General features: G+C 41.6%; 1 protein-coding gene across 1 annotated transcript; it reads left to right on the top strand.

The window, feature by feature from the left end:
• The first annotated feature begins 2,636 nt into the window (after positions 1-2,636).
• Positions 2,637-3,978, top strand: msc (musculin (activated B-cell factor-1)). Its single transcript, XM_084340269.1, has 2 exons — positions 2,637-3,186; positions 3,734-3,978. Exons 1-2 carry the CDS (start codon positions 2,788-2,790, stop codon positions 3,815-3,817), a joined length of 483 nt encoding a protein of 160 aa, XP_084196395.1. The 5' UTR covers positions 2,637-2,787; the 3' UTR covers positions 3,818-3,978.
• The last annotated feature ends 13,031 nt before the right edge of the window (positions 3,979-17,009 follow it).

Below are 17,009 nucleotides of genomic sequence, written 5' to 3'. Positions count from 1 at the left end.
CCCATGCAGACAGGGGAAGGTTTAATGCATGACAAAAAGATAGAAAACTTTCCAAAACTCCTCGATGGTTGATGGATTATTGCCTCCGATTTGTGCACTTGAGCAGCTTCAGTGGCGATCCTGGGAATCAAAGGAGGTTGGGAGAGAACGGCCTCTGACATCATGGGCTTGCACCTGTCCCTCTGCCTCTCCAGCACAGGGCCCCGATAGAGGTCACGACCCCTGAGAGTCCTCGCTGATAGACAAATCCTCGCTCTCCCTTCAAGTCAAGTTTCGAGCGATATTTATTACTGTTGGCCCTGAATTGAATTATTCCCAGGGCAAATGCAATAACCATGTAACCATCAATTACACTGATGTTTTGGACAATATTTTCTGCTTTTACTTGAGAGGCTACAGCCACAGAATGACTAATGAGCACCCTTGTTTTATCCCAGCCTGCTTCTTACTGACACTGAATGAAGCAGCGAGTTGAAATATGTGTCACACAGCCAATATCTTTTCGTGTTATGTAAAAAAAAGGTGACAGCTTAAAAATGAAGAGTAAATCCAACAGCAAAATCCCTTAGCTTGCTCCTTCAAGTGTGTCAGTCAGGCTGTCCACCTAGCTGACGGATGCAGTGACAGGGGATGAGATGGCAGCATGCCTGATGCTCTGACTGTCTTACCAGCACGAGTGGAACTTCATATCTCAATCTCACGACACATCCAAGGATAAAGTGGGATCCCTCTGACGTCCAGCTGATGTCAGGTCTGCTTTTGTGCATGAAGGAGCGGGATTGGAGGAAGCATGGGAATGTGTCCTTGGATTAGGGTGCATTCTTGGCCCGTGAAGAGGGAAAATTTGAGTGGTGGAAAAGCCTTCAAAACTGTGACCGCGTTCGCATTTTGACAATGAAAAAATGAATGAGGAACGTCAAGAACGTCACAAAGTTTAAAGGGGCACCGTGTAGTTTTTGGAGAAGAAATTCAAAGTCAGAATTATAATATTTACAATATTAATGAGGTAATAATACAAACTCAGACATATTCATTTTTTCCATAACTGAATAAACAAGCTGTTCTCAGAGGGAAATAAGGCCCCAGAGCACTGTTTGAAGCTAGAAAAGTGGCAGGGTCCACCAAATATAATATAATACACTGCTTGGGCTGAGATGGGCCGAAGCTAGCTGGTTAGCACGCTAACTTCAGCTGATATCTCTGTAACACAATGCATAGACGTCATTGACATAACATCAAAACTGTGATTTCTTCACATTCTGCTGATAATTTTAATGGATTTCAGAATGTTTTTGACAAAAATTCTGACAGATTGCACCTTTCAGAAAGTGAGATTTGAGCCAGCATGTTGGAATAAATTACACACCATCGTGGGAACTGTTGGAAGTACAGTAAAGCATTGAGTCCAGTGCAGAGTACACTACTCTCCCTTAGTGACCCTGGCATGGCCGGCTACCAAAGCCAAGCATGCATCTCAGCTGTGGTTAGGTAATTCTTGGCAGAGTCTTGCTTTGTCATAAAAAAAAATAAAAAAAAGATCTAAATTTCACACTTATTATGTGGAGTAATAGCTATCAGGGACCTGGGATTTTCTGGGAATCTCTTGAGAAAGTAGAGCTGGGTGCCTGTAAGTGGTGTACGGACACAGAGCTTTCCAGCTATGCAGAAAAATTGTGCTCCCACTCCTCCAAGCATCAAAGATTTCTTTTCAAATACAGTGTGCAAAGCAGATATTCTGTCTGAAGAGTTGAGTTTGGTGCAAAAACTATTCATTTCTCAGAAACTTTCCAGACAGTATCTCTGCAAACACATTTTGAAATCCCGTAGCTCTGGAGGCCCGGAGCAATTCTCCTCCCCCTCTTGTGTTAGCTCTTCATCTGAGTCCACACCGAAAAAATATTCTATCCTGTCTGATCTCAGAAAGGTTCTGAGGGCACGAAACAAATGCAAAAACCACCAAGATGCACAGCAAGACATGTTTGTGATACTATGGGAATGGAGACGGTGGCTCCTCGCCTCTGCCACACCCTTGTCATGCCAACGCTCCAGATGTCATGGGAACCGATAACAGCTGGGGCTGGTGCACGCAGGCTGCGTGTGAAAGGCTGCTCCATCTGCAGAAACCCAATCCCTCTGTGAAACCAGCGAAGGATTATGCACTTTTGATAAGCTCCTCAAGACATTTCTATTACCGAAAACACATCTGTGGAGCCGACAAAGGAAATGTTCACTAAATAAGTGCATTTCCAAAGGTTGTGCATATTATTGTCAGGGAATTTATACAACACATTAGAAGGATTAACTCCCTGTTTGGAAAAATCAATCCATAGAGTGAATTTGCTATTTCATTACACCTCCCACTAGATCTAGCGATAATTAGCCATGAATCTACATGGATTAATGCGATCATCAAGTTGCAGATGAGCAACTAAAGTCTTTCACAGTATACACAAGGAGACAGAGTCGTGGTCTTTCTGAGGTCATGGTGGAAAGAAAGGGGGAGGAGAAATGTACAGATGCCAAGTCCTGGACAGTTAAATTAGAGGGGTAGCTAAGCAAGGAGGCACGTTTCAGTTTCAGAGAGAGCTGCAATCAGTCTTGACCTCAAGCATTGTCAAGTGGTGACATTTCAGGGCGAAAAAAGTTCACCAAATGGGAATTTAAAAGTGGTTGCACCCTGCTGACTTCCAGCTTCTTCAGTCTCATCAAGTTGAGGGATCTGGATTTCCAGTCACTGCTGCCCCCTGAAGTGCCACTTCTTGCCTCCGAGGCACAGGTGGAGCAGCCATGTCCACTGGCTCTGCTGCAAGTGATGCCGAGGACTACGAGACCTGTCACAGAGGGACCGCGCGGAAGACCACCTGCTACAACCGGTATTCGGATGAGGAGTTGGAGGATGAAGGCGTGGAGGGGAGGAATCTCAAGCACGAGCGCAAGCTCTCCAAGACGCACCAGAAGGAAGCGCGCCAGACGCAGAGAAACGCGGCCAACGCGAGGGAGAGGGCGCGGATGAGAGTGCTGAGCAAAGCCTTCTCCAGACTAAAAACCAGCCTGCCCTGGGTACCGGCGGACACCAAGCTGTCCAAGCTGGACACGCTCCGACTCGCCTCGAGCTACATCTCTCACCTGAGACAGCTCCTGCAGGAGGACCGCTTCGAGAACCGCTTTGCGCACCCAGTCAATCTGGTATGAAGAGATAACTTTCCAAAACAAGCATGCTCTGATACGAACATGAGTGTTATTTAAAGGGGGGAAACATGGAAAACCCACTTTTATTGTCTATTGATTTGACTTTTAATCACTAAGAGATTCTTAAAATATTTCTGCAGTATTGTGATTAAAGGGGCAGTGTGTAGTTTTGGAGAATATTATACATTATACAATATTAATGAGGTAATAATACAAACTCAGACATGTTTATTTTTTTCATAACTGAATAAACAAGCTGTTCTCAGAGGAAAATAAGGTCCCCAGAACATTGTATGACTATAAAAATGTGGCAGGGTCTGCCAAATATATGTGTTTGTCCTTTAACATCAGTTTGTTTATTCAGTCATGAAAACAAAGAGTTTGTTTATTTTGTTTGTCTAGACATAAAAAAAGAATCAGTCAATGAAGATCTTTCTCTTCTGATTAAAATTTCTTCCCCAAAATTACAAAGTGCACCTTTAATAATAAATCTTGGCTAAATGTGTTTCTTTACTGCTCATCCTGTTGTCTTTTGCTTCACCAGACTTGGCCTTTTATGATGACGGGGCGATCGGACGACAGCCAAGACATCTCACCCACTGTAAGACTGTGTGGAGCAACAGCGTAGGACTCCCTCCTTGATTCATCTGCAACCTGCAGACAATATGAAATATTGACTCCTCCTCTCCGCTGCCAAAAACTGACTCAATCGCTACGTCCTGAACAAAGACTTTTGAATTCAACCTCTAACACACCATGGATTGTTTATTTCAGAGCATGTCAGAACTATATGGTTTGTTTTCAGATGTATTTTCTTGTGTGCATGTTTGCTATAATTAGTATTATGGCATGTTTACACTGTGTGTAAGATCATTTATATTGGATTTAAAGTCTGGATTTTACAAACATCAGTGCCATTACTCATTCTTTCATTTCACCGACTGCTGGATGGTGTTACACATATTGATCACAAAACCTTATTGATGTCCAGTTTGAGGAGCTCTGCCTGGAAAGATTAAGGAGCTTTTGGCAGATCTCAGAGTGCATTTCACAACATTTCATTCAGTTTTGCTACTTTGGCTCGACTACATTGCGATCTCTAAGCCAAAATGCGCAGCAGGATTCATCTCTATTGTAGATCTGGAGTATTTATTGTGTTTGTCCTTTGATATTTTTGTATTTCAGATAAAATGTGACTAAAAATGTTTGTCTTTGCTCCTTATGTTAAATCAATCATAATAATCCTGTCAGTGATTTGGCAGCATTTCATTGTGTGTTTATGTCATCTGTAAGGGCACAGTGCGAAGATGCAGCACAGGTAGTCTTCTGACTTGCGCAGTAAGAAAAGCGCGAATCTCGATTGTTGAAAGGTGCAAATGTAAGAATTTGCCACCTGTCGAGGGGGCAGCATATCATCAGAGTAACCACTAACTGCTGCTCACATTAGCAGCATTCAGCCATTTAGCTAGCGCTCCTATTAGCTGACTCTACTTGGACTGGGGGCTTGAAGCACTGGGGGAGTGCTGGTGTTGTTTACTATTGGACAAATCACCTCCTGAGGTACAAAGTGGCTAAAGGCTAGCAGGTTAGCATGCTAACCTCAGTAGATATTTCTGCAGCACAATACGTAGACGTCTGTGACATATGGTCAAAACTGTTATTTCTTCACATGCTGTCCATAATTTTAGTTAATATTTGAATGTTTTGGAATAAAATTCTTACATATTGCACCTTTAAATATGTCTTTTGCAGACGAATCCAGTGGTTGTGAGTTGCAGCAGCATTCATAAGCTCTGAAAAGCAGAGATCTGATATTTCATATGTAACCAAACTATAAATGTGCATTTGGAAAGTCATGGAAACTGTTTACATATCGCCATTTTATCAAAATAATGTTTGGTTTCTTTGTTTTGCGTCCATGCACCACATAGTTGTCCAAACATTACCCAAACAATACATTGTCGACCAACTTTTAGACATATTTTATTCTTTTTTTCTTGATTTTATAAAACTCAAATGGGATACACTGCAGTTGCACTCTCCCCACTGTACATAGACGCCATCATTTATTCAGATCACCACTCTTATCTGCCAGCGGGGCTCCAGAGATCTCGAGCCATGGCGTCAGGCGGAACGCAGTTGTTCATGTTTCAGTCAAAACAAAAAAAACTTCCCAAAGCATTGGTCAAAAGTTCATCTAGAAGCAGAAGTGCACACATGGGGCTAACCCCCCTCCCCTCCTCACACAGCCAAACCTGCACACATGCTCATAAACATCCACACTTAGTCGACAGAGAGAGAACGGATGACAGTGATCTCTTAATCTCCGAGTCCTTTTATATCAGTTGAACCCCAAAATGATGTGAGTACAGATGGCTGGAGATCCAGGGCCCGACAGCCTGACAAAGTGATTCGGGATGAAGAAAGAAATAAAGAGAGGGGAAAGAGGAAGAGTTTTCATCAGGTTCATGTAGAGTCGCAGCTGTTGGCGTGTTGGTGAGTTTCCCAGAACTCTGAACTGCTCTCCTGGGAGAAACCAGCCACTGTTGCTGGACCCGGACAGCTAATGAGCTGCCTTCTCACACTCGGTCTGCCTCCGTTCTCGCACCATCAACTTCAAGGGAAAGCAACTTGTAAATGTCCAGCGTGCATCTTGACTGCACTGATAATGAGGTGCCATTAATCAAAACATGGCATGTCAAGGAAAATGATGTGTTTGGGAACTGCCTGATCCAGTTCTCTGTGAGGGAAGAATTATATTTCACAAATAAAAACAGCTTATGGTTTGTGACAAATTGTGACGATGCCGGCTGGGGCGACAAAGACATTGGTGCGAAGATGAAAATGTGTCGCTTCATCAGGTTTCATTTAAGCTCATGTTTGTAATGTTACATGAGTGGCATCTAGTGGTGAGGAACGTGAACACAAAACAGCAAACCCATGGTACTCCTCATATGCAGCAGAACATTGTCAGTTTGCAGAGTTTGACCCTTTAATGGATAACTTAATAATGATTATTACTGACTTACAGTATCTGTGCAGTATCTGCAAATCAGCATCATTGTTTATGACACTTGTAATGTTAAAACACTTAAACAAAAAGTAATTGTCCTAAAATTATTGTAATGATCACTTCATATTTGTTATAATATATATTTTAAGTTTGACTTAAAGGTGCAATATGTAGGAAATGGCCACCCATCAAATTCACACTCCAAACAAAAAGGGGGCAGCATATCACCCGAGTAACTGTTTACTGTTGCTATCTGTAGCTGCAGTTAGCGAGTTTCCTCAGTTAGCAGTGCAGTTAGCGATGACATTAGCCGCCTGGACTGGGAGCTTGGCGCACCGGGGGAGTGTTGGTAATCTTTTCCACCTGAATATACTGTAGTCTCTAGAGAGCTACACTGTGGTAATACAAGACAGGGAAAGCAGGGGCTAGCTGGTTTGCATGCTAACTTCATTAGATATCTCTGCAACGCAACACATAGATGTCTCTGACATCACGCAAAACTGTTTTGCAAAACATTTTTTTGGAGAAAATGTGTCTATTTTTTTAAAGTATAGCTTTTTTATCTGTACTCTCCAAAACTCTTACATGCTGCACCCTTCAACAAGTTACAACAGTCTCCAAATCTATTGAATTTACACTGGTTTCCCTAAAAATCTGAATTTTTAAAGCTTTAACTTCTAATCTTTTCAATATTTTCAAGATACAATATACTTATAACAGCCTTAAAGGTGCCATTTGTAAGAAAAGTTGATTTTTGAGTCTCATTCCCAACTCGTCAAACACTGGACACTTTGGGATTGTAGGTCAGGCCGGCCTGACAAGCTGAGAATGAGACTCAAAAATCAACTTCTCTTACAAATAGCACCTTTAATGTGGTACTAATGTTCCAAATATCTGGACAAATTGCAGTTTTATTGCTTTGGCAACATTTTTCTCTGAACTTTCATGCCAGTGAAAAACTTGAATTGAACTGACAGTAATTGCTCGAAAAGTTCCCAAAAACCAAATAACCTTGAAAACGATTGTTTATAGCAGCGTCTCAGCTGCAGGTTCAGGACGTTTCCCTGCTCCAACACACCGGATTCAAATGATCAGCTCGTCATCAAGTTCTGCTGAAGCCTGATAACGACCCATTCAATTCAATCAGGTGTGTTGGAGCAGGGAAACACTTAAAACTCCCCTAAGAATAGCACTAAAACCACTGGTTTATAGGCTCCTTGCTCCCAACCAGGAAAGCTACATTGGCAACAAGTGAGACCATCTTTCACCACTGGCAGATCGTTTACTTGTTTGAGGAAAAATACGTCCTCCAGTTCAAATAGAAGACAACATGAGTGGAAGTATGAGCTACTAAAGAGCTAACTAGAGACATGAGACGACATGTTGACATGTCTCGGTCAGAAAGGCACAGGTGTAAATAATTAAAAATCAAATCAGATGACTGAGGGTTAAATTCCATCTCCAGAAGCTGCTTCAGTTCACTGTGCAAGCTGGCTCAAGAGTCATCGTTAATGTTATTAGAAACACCTTTTCCTACTACGACAAGTCAGGATATCCAAAGGTTTAAACACAAATATCCTCCTGGAGGACACAGGGTTGTATTTTGTGGGCTCAAATATAAAGTACAATATCTTGACTTTCAAAAAAACATGAGTTGTTACGTCCAGCAGAGGTCAGCAAAGCCTCACAATGATCAACATGGTCACAGCAAAATGTGACACTTCCTGCTTTTCTTTGCATCGTGCACAAAATTGGGTTTTTGGGAAGCTTCAGCTTTACATTGCCCTTTTCTTGATCTCCTCCTACATCACTTGTTCAATTAACTTTTTTTTTAACAAACGCATGTGCATTAAAATGAGAACAACTACGGTTCATCCATCCTCTGCTCCTTGTGTGCTTTTCACAATTAAAATATTATCTTGTATATTTATCGCTGTTCTTCTTTTCATCTGTGTTTTCAGATATTAACTTAATTCAGGGTGAGCACATTGCTTTGATATAAAATTGCATCGTCAGCCATCAAGGCACAGCGCAATCCAAGTGTTTTGTTTTTTTTCCTTTTGGTACGACTGAAAAATTTCTCGCTTGTAGAAGAATTTCCATGAACAGGAAGGAACTATAGGTCCAAAGCCAACATCGGGGGTTCAGCGAGGCTGCCTTTGTAGCTGCCCCAAAAGCACTAAGTTTAGGCAGGAATCCAGCCTGGACGCTTTGAGCCCTCCAAACCCACTTTCAGCATGTTTGTTATTTAATATCCAGTCACTCAATACCACTAATGAGAAAAGGGATATGTAAATCCCAAACTATTTCAATCACGTTTGCCTAATGTATACACATCCCTATGGGGAGATTAGTTCCTCTGCTGTGTCCAGGCCTTTGTTTAGAAAACACATTCTTTCCAGGTATGAAAATGTTGACCCCTGAACCTACAACTGGCATCCTAACGCAAGCATTTAAGGTAACAATTGCTGTAAAAAAAAAAAAAAATGCTGTAATTATGATTATTGCAGTGGGATTGTAATGCCACATGGATGTTGTTTTTTGATAACCAGCTCTCTCCACACCCATTTTGTGAACCGTGTGTTCATCTCATCAGGAATGTGCCCATGAACCGAGGAACCAGAAAGTTTAAGGATATTTGCAACAGATCCAAAGCTGGACTTGGACTGGAGGGAAACTGCGGTTTGTGTTGCTGAAGGTCACTGAATGATACTCGGAGATTTCTGTGCATGTGCAACTGCATCTGCGTAAGCGTTTATGGGCTTTTTGTTTTTCCATTTCACGTTTTTTCAGGCACGTAGATCGCTGCATTTACTGAAATATGAATATTTGAACCTTTTTGCTGACTTTTAATGAATGAAATTAGTATTTTCACTGCAACACTATTCTATGATTATGTGATTTAAAGCAACATTAAAATCTCTCCTTGTAGCCCCTGGGATACAGGTAACCTGGTTGGACAATAAACTCATCACTAAAGATTTTAATCTTATTTTTATACGTTTCATTTAAAAATAACTTGTATTATTTCCTAAAACATTTTCCCAAACGTCACTGAAAGTCATGGATTTGTGGAAGACCTGTTGAACGTGGGTTCAACTCAAAATAAACTACAGTACCCAAGTTATCTTCTAAGTGGTTTCAGTCAGATATCAGGTTACATTACCATAGCTAGCTTGATATAATGGAATCTAGCACACTGTTTCACCCATAAAGCTCATGTTTTGTATGCTGTCAAGACCACAAAAAGCTGCAATAAACAGGTTGTTGAACACAATGCGTGGAAGGAATCGAGACTCCGTTAATAATAATCAAAGGAATATGTCAGTGTGTGCAACAGCGAGTTCTTTTTCATTGCATTTTTTTCGACTAATAAGAAACATAGCAAAACACCAGTCGTATCTTTAAAGAGCTTAATCATTTCAAGTCAAGTATCAAAAAAAAAAATGACCCCGCAATCAAATGTCATGCTGTGTTGTTCAGGATATTGTCAATTTGCTGCGTCCATGCATGTATATGAACTGTATGCATGTGCCCTCTGGTGTAAGAGAGGCAGAGAGACGGAGATCTGTCTTGTGCGCGAGACTTCCTGTTACTCTGTGGAGATGACACACTCTTCTGTTAGATAGGTGATTGGGTTACAGTGCGGGACTGGCAGCCTCCTCTCAGGAGAGAATGGAGGCTCTTTGTGGCAGGATGAGCTGGACACTCTGAAAGGGAAGGTCGAGCCAAACAGAGGAGGGGAAAAAAAAAAGAGGAGAAGAAGACGGGAGGGAGGATGCATAAATTGGTGAGGAGGGGCGCCAGGAGGGGAAGGTTGACAAAACAACATCCACACACGAGCCCTGCGGCCCTCTCGGTCTCCACTGTCTCCCATCAGCTCTGGACTGCTGTTTGTTGGCTGTTTGGGTGGCGTCCTGGTTCCAACGCAGCTGCCAATGGGCGCCCAGAAGAAACAGATATTTGTGTTTGCTCTCGGGGCATGAGGAGCTATCCAAGCCCTGTTTACAAGGACTGGGCGGTGCCCCCTGACCTATTATCTTGTCCTCGCCTTTCTGTCTCTCTCACAAAGAGATTTACACCACCAAGGTTCTTTCTGTGCGGCTTGTTTTACGCACACATGGCCTGCATATTTCTCCCATTGTGTCCGAGTTTATGGATACTGCATGGAAGGTGTGCTCTGAGATATTCTCCTGCAGGCATGTAAACAAAGGTGGAAATCATGTCAGGAAATCATGTGGAAAGGATTTTTTTTTTTTTTTTTTAGGGCTGCAACTGACAATTGTGTTTACCACTGATTTATCTATTATTTTCTCAATGAATGGGTTTGTTGTTTGGTCTATAAAATGGTGAAGAATATCGATCAATGTTTCCCAGAGCCCAAAATGGAGTCCTCAAATGTCTTCAGTTTGTCAAAGATTTTCAGTTTACTGTCACAGAGAAGTAAAGAAACCACGAAAGAAGCAGGAATCAGAGAATTTTGACTTTTACTTACTTGAAAAATTACTCAAACCAAGTAATTGATTATCAAATTAGTTGCAGATTAAACATTGTAGCTCTAGACATAAAAAAAAAAAACTGCTCAAGCTGTGAATTTTCCAGAGGGTTAATTCATGTCTGCATAGAAATGTTTGGGTTTTTTTGTATGGAAGAGGATTAGGGCCACTGATTAAAAAAAAAAAAAAAAAATCAGGCCAAATTTGAGCATCTTGATAAATAAATACACTTTCCTTAATGCATGATCCCTTCGGGTGTGTCTGTGCAACATTAATGAGGTCAACAAACTTGTTTTGGGACACGGTTTTAGACTAAAAACCTCTTAACCTGACTGAATAGCGTTCACACAGTCTGAGCTGGTTCCATCGCCGTCCCAGTCCCCCTCCGGTGGCATCTCCTCCCCGAGTTCATCTTCTGACATTACAAAGACGGCCACAGCCTGACAATGGAGATAATATTTTCCCTCCACAATGGTCTCCCAGTCTCCGCTCTGGGCGAAGGCTCAGTCGCTGTAAGTAGCCCGGGTTTTCCCATCCCTGTCAAACAGCGGCCCAGCCCAGTGGAGAAATGAGTCCCCAGGTTGCTTAAAGGCCCAACCTGTCAGCGGTCCAGAGGGATTAGCTATTCACAGCCTCCATATTGTTCTCCAGGCCACAATAGGCTGCATGGGGCCTGGCCCTTTGTCATCAACTCTGTTGTGAACTTCTGCTGGGGCAACAAAAGTGTAACACACCTGCAACTATGGATTAGATCCTTTTTTACCCTCTTTTTTTCTTCTCTCTTGTCTTCTCTGACACATTGCCCATGGCAGTGCTGGCCACATCAAAAGTAATCTTTGAGACAAAAAAACAGGTTCTCCTGGTCAATACCCCGAGCAATGGTGGACAAGATATGTAGATTATTTTCCTTGTTTTCCACCACTGTCTTCTGCTTGTGTTAAGACTTCTACCTGTGATTTTAAAAAAAAAGTTTAATTAGGTTTTTCCATATCAAGAATTTATGTTGTTTAAATCAATCTAACTAAATGTACCGAATGTCACTACAAGTCCAAATAAACGTCAGGGAGGATTTATTTTCATTAGTCTTATTTTGACATCGCCGCATCACCTTTAACCTCACGGAGAAAATATTCTGTCAGTGTCTCTGATAGCCACGTCCGAGCAACTAAACCCCAAATCCAACCTTTTTTCTGAGAGGTTTGAACTTTCCATGACCACATCAGAAATCAAAGCGATTTCACGGTCATCGTGTAGAACGTGATGTCCTAAAAAGCTTCGGTGGAGGAGAGAAATTTATTGAGATGTGGTCCCTTTTCTTGTTTATTGCCTATGAGGAAAGTTTAGTCTGCACAGGTGCAACAAAAAATGTGGGTCCCTCTAAATTTTGAAAAGATAAATAACTGCACTTCCGTGTGATTCTGTGATATTGGTATTTTGTTTGTACTTAGCTGCTTTACAAAGACTTCCTCGTTTTCCGATATCCCATATCAAACCTCTTGGATGACACTAAAAACACACTCACTCCCATTACTCATTTAAATGTTGTTGAACTTAAGGTAGAGCTAAGGTCGAGTTTAGTAACATAGCTGAAGCCTCATGACTAATTTACACTGAAACATGAAGAACTTAAAGGGGCCCTGTGAAGTTTTTGACCACTAGTGGTAGCTACTGAGCAATGTTTACCAGAGTAGGGTCCACGTTTTGATTTGCATGCGGTCGACACAATAAACAATCCTGCCACCGGTTTCACGTTATTTCACTGACTGACAGTTGGCAAAGGCTCGGCGCTAAAAGACAATGCAGTGCCCTCGAAAAAGCAGTGAAGACGAAGACTGCCAGCTGTAAACGATGCACAAACAGATATTCTGAAAATGTTTCATGTAGGAAATACACTCAACGTGTTTGTTCATGGATACACAAAATATATTTTGGTGGGAATAATTTACTCTAAAGATAACTTCTTTAATAAGAAAACTCCACAGGGCACCTTTAGCAATGCTATTTAAATGTTGCATTGACAGGGAAAGCTTTCAGTTTTGGGGGAATTTGGCTGTTTGAATAAAACACGGTCATGCATTTTTTATATATTTAAGTGTTTTGTTTGATAGTTGAGATAAACCTAAATATATCTACAGTAGTTGTTCAATTCATTGTTAAACCCTTGATGTTCCCAGTGGAATTTTATCAATTCCTTTAAAGCACTTAAAGTAGTTTTTCTTCACATTCAAATGACTGTTCAACTACATTTTGTGTGTGTGTGTGTGTGTGTGTGTGTGTGTGTGTGTGTGTTAAAGAAAACCGACTTCATTTAGCAAATCAAAAATTCTGATCTTGTCATGTGTGGCCACATGTCTTGACAGTCATCCCAGCAAATGTTGTGTTTCCACCTCAAACGGAAAAAGTTCTGTGGGGCTTCTCCCTAAAGAAAAATTGTGAGCAAATTAAAATATAGATACCCTCAGCAATGTCTCTACTCAGTGTCTCTACTGTACATGTAGTATTAGTAGGCGAAGCAAAACACCTTCAAACGACACAACAAGTCTTGAAACAAGGTGTCTGTGAGTGTGCATGATACTAAGTCAGTGCATAGATAGTGAAAATGTGCCCCCATACCAAACTATCCCTTTAGGGTAATTGTTAGAGTCCTTCAATCAGACATCATATCTTTAGGATTAGTTTTATGGTGCATCCAGTTCCAAATTGCTGAAGAGGGGATTGTCATTATGGCCCATGATGGTCTCTTTGGGCTAACCTCGGGGTCACCATCATACACCAAGACACAGCTGACAGCAACACTCGGCCAGTTAACGCTGTTTGATGGATCGCCTGTGCGTGTAGGCGTGCAAGTGTGCGTGCAGGTTTGCTGTGTGTGTGTGTGGGAAATATGTGTGTGTGAGTGTCCCCCTGGAGAGCCTCTATGGCCGGATGGTGTATCAGATGGCACGTTAATTACTCAGGCTTCAAAAGGGGGCTGTCCTGGGTAGAAGTGAGTGGAGGGCTGATGGCTGTGTGGTGGTCAGAGAGGTTGCCCGTGGGGAAAAGGTGTGGGGATGAGGGGCACATGTGGGGAGCTACATGTGATCACACAGACATGCGCCCACTCACACAGGTGAGCCATCAGATTAGACCCGTCATAAGGCCCTTTGTAGCTTTTCCTTTATGCTGTCTCTTCATATTTCTTTTCATAATGTGACATTTCAGTGGATATGGACACCCATTTCAGCCAGCTAAAAAAAAAATGAATGTAAAAACTTGATTTGAAAAAAAGATTCCTGTGGTAAATCATATTATAAGATGAAGAAGTCATCATTTTGAGATAAAAAAGTCATAATTATTCAAATAAAAAGTAAAAATTACAAACAAAAAAATCATAATGATGGGATACAAAGTGGAAATTATGAGAGAAAAGTCAAAATCATGAGATTAAAGTCAGAATTATGTGATAAAAAGTCAGAATTTAGAGATAAAAAGTCAAAATGATCCTTTGGTATCACACAAGTATAATAATAGTTATAATAATAATAATTATAATCTCAATAGTATGCACGATGTATGTTTATGTCCAAGTGAGCATTAGCCAAAAAAACCCCAAGACAGTCGAGATGGACACCGGCCTTTGACCCCACCTGACCCTGACCATCCCCCTGCCTTTCTGTCTGCTACCACATCACACTCAACACACATCCATACACACACAGAGAGCTTAGAGTTCCCAAAGCCCTCTCAGACCCCCTTCTTCTGTCCGTCAGATCAAAGCTCGCCGGGGGTTGAGAGGGACCTGACCCGTGGGAGAGGCGGAGGACCCTGCTGTTTGGCTAGTCGGCGGTGTGGAAAGAGACAAACAGGCAGCTCCAAGGACGGCCCGAGATCCTCCCCCGGGCCGATGGAGCCCTAAACCCACAGAGGATTCTCAAGGCCATGCATGACAGAGGAGGTCGTTTGTTCTGTCATCATCAGCACACACACTTGAAAAGACACACACGCACTGTTTCTTTCTCTCACTGTCTCGTCCTTCCCCTCTGCATCAGTGAGACACACTCTCTCTCCTCCTCACTTCAGTTATCTGCGTCACATGGTTACCACGCAGACACTTTTCATCCATCATCTTTCTCCCACCGTCTGGGCCTGTGACACTGATTAATTTGAGCCACATAATGGAGACACAACTAATATCAGGGCAACTCTTCTGCGCTTGCTTATTCATTGTGACGCACTGGAGGAACGTTTTAGGTTGTGAAGAGTGTGAACTTTATGTACAGTTTACCAGTCAAAGGCACCGTATGTCATTTCTGCTGCCAGTGGCCTGCCAGTCAAAACCAAACCAAAGAAGTAACCAGCGTGGGATCATGGGAGTTGTTGTCTTCATTGTTAAACAAGCACCATTGCTGATGAAAATCTACATGATGCCAAATCGCACAAAATGCCAATTTCTACATAATATTGCCCTAAATAAAGTAATGGATTTATCTGGGTTTGTAAACTGTTGGAAACATTTAGGATGACTTCAGTGCAGAACAAAACAAAATATACGACAAAGGTCTAGTTGTTTACCATTTCAAGCTCAGATGTTACAGATCAAATCTTTTACTTCTACAAATCTAATTCAAATTTGGACTTTTCTGATCTCATCATAATTGATTCAGGCATTGGAATGCATATCAAATGAAATGAAACACAGCGGGCCTTCATTGCATTCATTTATTTCACTAAATAAACACTTTTTAGGGTTGATTCAAGCAGGTTGAATTCAAACTTAGAATTCAATACTGAATCATTTTAATAGATTTCAACCTGAATATATTAAGAATAAAACAAACACATTAATGGTGGAAGGTTCTCATGTAAACTGTACATATAGATTAACCCACTAATGTCAGTGAACTGTAGAGCTTCAGATATAATCCAGACTTGAGCAAAGGTGTTCAAGGGGCTGGAAGAAATCAGGGGGACCAGGCAGGTGTATAGGCATATGTCAGTGTGGGTGTCTTTTCTCACTATTCTTTGTCTAGATATATTTTTTGGGATTTGCTTGAAAATGAAACATTTTTAGTGTATGATTATATGAAAATCGATTCGATATAAACAAAAAAAAAACACCCTGATTTTGACATTGTGTAAATGAATGGAGATATGTGTGTATTCAATTGGAATAAAATATAAAATAACATAATAAAATCTACCATTCTCTCCAAATGCAGTCATTCTTCCATCATATTGTAATAATGTGTATACGTTGAGGATACAGTACGTGTGCAGCTCCGGGCCCTGTCCTCCTCCGTCCTGGTTCCCACATAGTGAACCAGAGTGGTGGGTGTTCACAGTCACAGCTGAGGCAGGCCAGGGTAATTAAACTAGTCTGGGCCATGTGGAAAAGACATAGAGCTTTAAATGCCCTCGCTGGAGATAACATGAGCACCACGCAGATAGATCACATGGGAGCCCCCCGTTTACTGGGGGTGCCAGCTGCACTGAGACACCGCGGCGAGCTTTGTCACCTTGTAAACGAAAGAGGAGAGACAGAGACGTGTGGGGAAGTCAATGAGTGGTACTACAGTATGTCTTTTTGTTGCACACAGGAGGCAGAGGGAGCACAGAGGGGAACAAGGGGTCTGAAATTGCACGGTGCTTAATAAAAACGCGGAGGAGGCTAGTACGAGACGCATGAAGTAGCTCAAACAAGCATCAGGTGTCTCTGGGATTTCAAAGGAAATTTCATGCTGCAAAACTGTATTTTATGGTTCTCAGCTAAGAGAGATTGTGAAATACAAGCCTATGATTGTTGACATTAGATATTATGTAGTTTTCTTTTTTTTTTTTTGCAATATAGATGCAAATGAGCCATCACCTTGCCCCCATTTCACTATAAAGGAAAAGGCAAATTATAAATTCACCGCGCCTATGAGTCATTATTATAAAAACAACTCTGTATTACCGAGGAGTGATTAGATCTAATCAAGTGGAGATAAAGTGAGTAAACAGATCATGAAACATCCACTCCTTATGAGTACAACATAATTATTAAATGATTATGGTGATTACACACCCACCAGGGTTTGTGGCGTGTCTTCATTATCACGCAGATTAATCAACGCCACAGGCTCAGGCAGCGGGAATATTCAGCGTGCAGGAAAGATGTAGAACTAGGTCAATAGCAAGAACATATACGGTGCCATTGTAATGTTAAAAACGGGACATGAAAATAGACGTTTTTTTGACAGTTGACCGTTTCACCATAAGGAGAAAATATCAGTTTAACAAGTAATGATCTGGTGTTAAGTCTGAACTGAAGGCCATCCCCAAAACACGTGCAC

Source organism: Pagrus pagrus, assembly GCF_965226575.1.
Source record: "Pagrus pagrus genome assembly, chromosome: 20".
Lineage (NCBI taxonomy): Eukaryota > Metazoa > Chordata > Actinopteri > Spariformes > Sparidae > Pagrus > Pagrus pagrus.
Note: the sequence above shows the minus strand (reverse complement) of the source record. Positions and strands in the feature narration are given on the sequence as shown.

Excerpts from the sequence above, each read along its gene's own strand:
- msc (XM_084340269.1), top strand. The coding sequence starts at position 2,788 with ATGTCCACTGGCTCTGCTGCAAGTGATGCCGAGGACTACGAGACCTGT. Across the intron at positions 3,187-3,733 it reads TTGCGCACCCAGTCAATCTG|ACTTGGCCTTTTATGATGAC; the intron begins GTATGAAGAGAT and ends TTGCTTCACCAG.